At 32.6% G+C, this 5,418-nt stretch overlaps 1 protein-coding gene across 1 annotated transcript; it reads left to right on the top strand.

Annotated features, from left to right (window-relative positions):
• Positions 1-2,182: 2,182 nt before the first annotated feature.
• On the top strand, positions 2,183-3,528 carry LOC111403441 (protein STRICTOSIDINE SYNTHASE-LIKE 3-like). Its single transcript, XM_023031955.1, has 2 exons — positions 2,183-2,425; positions 2,931-3,528. Exons 1-2 carry the CDS (start codon positions 2,265-2,267, stop codon positions 3,331-3,333), a joined length of 564 nt encoding a protein of 187 aa, XP_022887723.1. The 5' UTR covers positions 2,183-2,264; the 3' UTR covers positions 3,334-3,528.
• The last annotated feature ends 1,890 nt before the right edge of the window (positions 3,529-5,418 follow it).

Raw genomic sequence — 5,418 nt, 5'->3', positions numbered from 1 at the left:
TTGAAAAAAGTTGCTTAGCTTAAAAAGTAGCTCTTACCTATTTAGTGTACTGTCATTATGCAACTTATTTCCAACTCTGACTTCTAAAAAAACATTTTTTTGGAACTTGCTTACTTACTAACCTTACTCAAACATGCTAATTGCTAAAATTGTCTTGCTGTTGCTGCCAAAGTATTGTTTATTTCAACTTTGTATTTGCGAGTTTTGTTAGGTCGATTAGAAGGAAAAGAGGAGAGGTCTTAACTTCAATTCTTGCTTGAGAATTTTACAAGGAAAAAGTATAGAAAAGTAAATTGGAATATAAGATCTTCGGGTAGACAACCAATTATAAATACTTACAGCTTTATTTTTGTGTGCGTTGCTTCATGCATATATATAATGAAATGATCTATGAAGTACCACTAAACACTGATGACCTTGTACATAAATCTATTGATGAATAAATATGGTGGTATTTGAATTAAATTTGTTATCACCTATAGATTGATGTGTCACGTTAATAGTGCTTAGCATAAGATGAACACTAGTGCTCTTTAAATCATTTCTATCTCTTTCTCCTCTCAACATATTAAAGGAGCACCTATGTTCATTTATGCTAAGCCATGGTACATACACACACACAGAGATGGAGAAATGATCTTATTAATCTTATGCTAAGTACTAGTAACACGGCACATCAATTCACTGATGAATAACAAATTTATTTCAATCATTAAATCATCTCTTATATATATATATATATATATATATATATATATATAGACACACACACACACACACACATGCGCACACACACACACAGAGAAATTGAAACTAACTAGCCTCTGTTTCCAAGCCGTTAACTTATATACTATACAATTTGTGAGTGCTTAAACCCATTTTATCCCTTATGACTTTCTGTTGCGTCCCAAGAATTCAAAACCTATGACATTTTCCTTAAGAGGATAGTACTTAAAGGGTAAAATGGGTTTAGAAACTCTGAAAATGGATAGTACGTAAGTTAACAGCTTTGTTACAAAAAAAATGTACATTTTTTATAACAATCCGACCTCTATGCCCAAACTGTTAACTTACGTATTACCCACTATGAGATAGCTTAGCCCATCTTACCCCTCACGGCCTTATGTCGCGTCTTCAGATTTTGAATACATCACTTTTCCATAATAAAGACTTAAATTGAATCCTATTAATCAATTGGACCACCTGCTGTACCAAGATTCAACATAAGTCTATCTAAAGGAAAATGTTATGGATTTGAATTCTGAGACTCGATAAGAAGTCATGAGAGGTAAGATGGATTTAAACTCTTCAAAAGTGGACTGTACGTAAGTGAACGACTTGAACACAGATATGAATCGTTACAGAAATAGTCTCTTAAGTACGAGTGCTTAGCTTAAGCACTGATGATATGACAAACAATTAATTGGTAGATAATTTAATTCTTGACACCAACCATACAAAAAAGGCCTTTATCTTCCGGTTTATTGATAAGTATTTTGAATTTGAAATTGTCGTGATTTTCATTGATATTCATTAAATAAGAATCTTCATAAACTGGGCTATTTTTAGAGCATGTCTCTGTTAATCGAAAGTTGAAAGACTCTACTGAGACAAAGATGGGCTATCGAGAACGTAGAGGAGGTAGGATGGGCAGTTGGTCAGATCTAGTATGGAGGGCCCGCATAAGCGGTGGAGCATGTGGTTTAATTCGATGCGAAGCGAAGAACCTTACTAGGGTTTGACATGCCGCGAATCCTCTGGTTAATCTAGAACCGAAAGTACAATCCTTGAATCTCTGAAATTGTATAAGTGGAAATTAGTTTCTTATCATTCAATAAGCATCTTGTATTTCATAAAAATTAAGGGCAATATAATCATTACGTAAGGGCCATCCTATCCAACTTCAAGATCCCTCTTACTAACTGGAATCAAAGATATATATATATATATAGGTGGAAAATTTTATGGTTGGTATCAAGAATTAAATTATCTACCAATTAATTGTATGTCATGTCATCAGTGCTTAAGCTAAGCACTCGTACTTAAGAGACTATTTCTGTAACGATCCATATCTGTGTCCAAGTCGTTAACTTACATACAGTTCACTTTTGGAGAGTTTAAGTTCATCTTACCTCTCATGATTTATTATCGAGTCTCAGGATTATATATATGTATATATGTATGTATAGATCTTTCGTCGTAGAATTATAAGATCAGAATCAGAATCTATAGTTCTCACATGGTGTTATTGTTTCAGAAACTTTATGCAGTTAGTTTTCTCTGGAGAAGATAGTGGGAGAGTGCTCAAGTACAATCCGAAGACAGAAGAAACTACTGTTCTTGTTCGGAATCTCCAGTTTCCAAATGGTGTCTCCCTAAGTAAAGACGGATCGTTCCTTGTATTCTGTGAGAGTTCCATTGGCAGGTATGAATCTATCTTTGATACAAAAGCTGTGCATGCAATCCTTAGGACCGCATTCTTTATAATTTTTTCATGGTAGTTGCTAGAAGAAATCCTTAATTTTTCAGTGCTTTTTCCTGGTATTTATGCATACGTCTCAAACAGCAAGTAATGTGTTCTTGAATTACTCCTGTTAGGGACTTTCCTCTTAATAGTCACAGACAATGCCTTGAACATAGGTTCTAGGTATAAATTCAATGAGTCTCTTCACGACCTAAAATGGAAATGACACCAAAATTTTCTATTATTATAGTGGTAAATTTTGCTGTGAAGCTTGTTTAAAAGAAAAGAACGAAAGTGGGTTACGTCTAGATAATAGCATTTAATAACATGTTTGGTGTGAAAGAGTAGATAGCAATGGACAATACTATGGGAGAAGTTAGAATTTTATTTGTTATACTATTCTGTCATGTTCAATATTGTGTAAACGTGTACTGACGGTACTAAAACTCCTCCTCCAATTGTGTAGGTTGCGAAAGTACTGGTTGAAAGGCGAAAAGGTTGGGACCTCTGAAGTAATGGCCGTGTTGCCTGGATTTCCTGATAACGTCAGAACAAATGAAAATGGTGAATTTTGGGTTGCAATCCACTGTCGTCGATCTCTATACACTTATTTATCCTCTATATACCCGAAAGCCCGGAAATTCTTGCTAAAGCTTCCGATAGCTGCAAAGATCCATTACCTCGTGCAAATTGGAGGGCGCCCTCATGCCGTGGTTGTGAAGTATAGTCCAGAAGGTAAGCTTCTAAAAATTTTGGAGGACAGACAAGGGAAAGTTGTTAAAGCAGTAAGTGAAGTGGAGGAGAAGAATGGGAAGCTTTGGATTGGGAGTGTTTTGATGCCATTTATTGCAGTTTATGAATTAGACTAAGTGTTTTAGATTATAAGACTTTCTTAATTTCTTGTGTTTGGGGTAAAGCCCATATGCTTTTTGTAGTTAATTTTCCACACTTTTCTTGAACTTTCTAGGGGTAATTGAACGAGTCCCTCATGAATGTAATGAAAACCTATTTGTGGTATGTGTAATGTCAAGAGCTTCGTGTAACTTATCCAAGCATTTTTTGTTCGGTGTTTAGACTAGATAAGATTAAAGAAAAAAATGTATTCCTCGCACTTGTTTTTGAACTTTGGGGGTACTTGGATGAGTCCCTCACGAATGTAGTGAAATCCTATTGTAGCCTGAGTAATGTCAAGAATTCCATTTATTTGTTCGTGCATGTTAGGCTATAAAAAATATTAAGTGTTTTTTCATAAAACTTCATTAAAATTTTATCAACTTTTTAGCACGTCAAATTTCAATTTTAACGACACATTGCATGACATATCCATGAATTTCATTAACTTTTTAATCACAATGCGCCAACTTTTATCAAATTTTGTTAAATTTTTTGTATAAAAAACTTTGTCAAACAATCCGTAAACTAGAAATATATTTTCACACTTCTATTATGACTGTGTTTTTGTGTACCTGAATTGATTCCTCGTGAATGTAGATAAAACTATTGTAGCATATGTAATGTCAAGAATTCCGTCTAATTTCTTTGGACTCAATTAAGATTAAGGGAAAAAAATGTACTGGGGTCAATTTTTGGGTATTAGAGAACATATTGTAGCTTGTATAACTTAAAGATTTTCATCTACTTTTATTGGAAAATGTTTTATTTGGTGCACGCAACCAAATGATTTTGAATAACATATTATATGGAAAAAACGGGTACATCGTTTGTTCATCTTTTTATCATTATTTTAGCTTGTTAAACATGTCATATGTTTGCATCCATATCTCGATCACCTCGAACCCATCACAAATTAAGAAGGGTGGGCTAATGAATAGTATCAACCACCTCAAATAAGGCGGACCACAAGTTCAACCAAGTGCTACTGTCATCTAGGAAAAAGAGATATATTTGACATCAGCACCCTTCATTTTCAAATGAGTTACAATTACCTAGATGACAGGTAATCATATTCTAAGTCACAACTACAACCTGAATAATATAATGAGTTGCATGATTGAGCTCAATAGCCCATTAAAATCCTTCAATCAAGATGATGGCACCTGATTAGAAGTTGATGAGATATAAGACGATCAATTGCTTGTTATAAGGCCTATAAGTAGGGGTAATAATTCCCTATAGAAGGCCGAATTCAACGAAATCAGGTAATATATTTTAAAATTGTTACGAATGAGAATTATCCCTTAATTTTCACAAATTCCGGCAATTACTCCATAAAAAATATCTTAAGTAGATCTAAACTTGTCTTATTATTTTTAATCATCAACATCTTATGACAAGTGTTTTGCATAAAAAAAAGTCTTTCACTTCGTTAAAAATCATATTTACCCATCATTAACAAAAACTAATTAAAAAGAGAAGACACGTAAAAACATATGTTAAATTGTTTGTCAAACGTGGAATATGTCATGTCATAAGTAGAAACTAGGATAATTTAACCAAGTTTCCAACAATTTTACAAGTTATGCTAGGGATGGTTTGATTGTGATTATGAAATTTTCACAAAAAAAGAAAAATTCTAAGCAATTCAATTGTTTAGAACTTATAATGTCTGATTGATTTAGTTTTCGATCTAAAATATATTATACTTATCAATTTGTTTATTAATGAATAGATGAGAAATAGAAAGAGAGAGTGGATTCCTATGAAAATAAAATCATAATCTTCTTAAAGAAAATATTTTTCTTAATTTAGAGGAAAATGTGATCATGTGATTAGAAATAGAAAAATATTTTTCATGAAAAAATGTCAATCAAATAGCACAAAAATAAAAATTTAGATAAAAAAAATATTTTTCATGAAAAATATTAACAATTAAATACACCTTAACTAATTTTATCAGAATTTTACCAAATCAACACTTAACAACATTTCGTAAAACATTTTCAAACCATCCAATCACAATTTGTTAACTCATTTTGATAATCTGATTCGGGTAA

This window comes from Olea europaea, chromosome 11 (genome assembly GCF_002742605.1).
Source record: "Olea europaea var. sylvestris chromosome 11, O_europaea_v1, whole genome shotgun sequence".
NCBI classification, from domain to species: domain Eukaryota; kingdom Viridiplantae; phylum Streptophyta; class Magnoliopsida; order Lamiales; family Oleaceae; genus Olea; species Olea europaea.
Note: the sequence above shows the minus strand (reverse complement) of the source record. Positions and strands in the feature narration are given on the sequence as shown.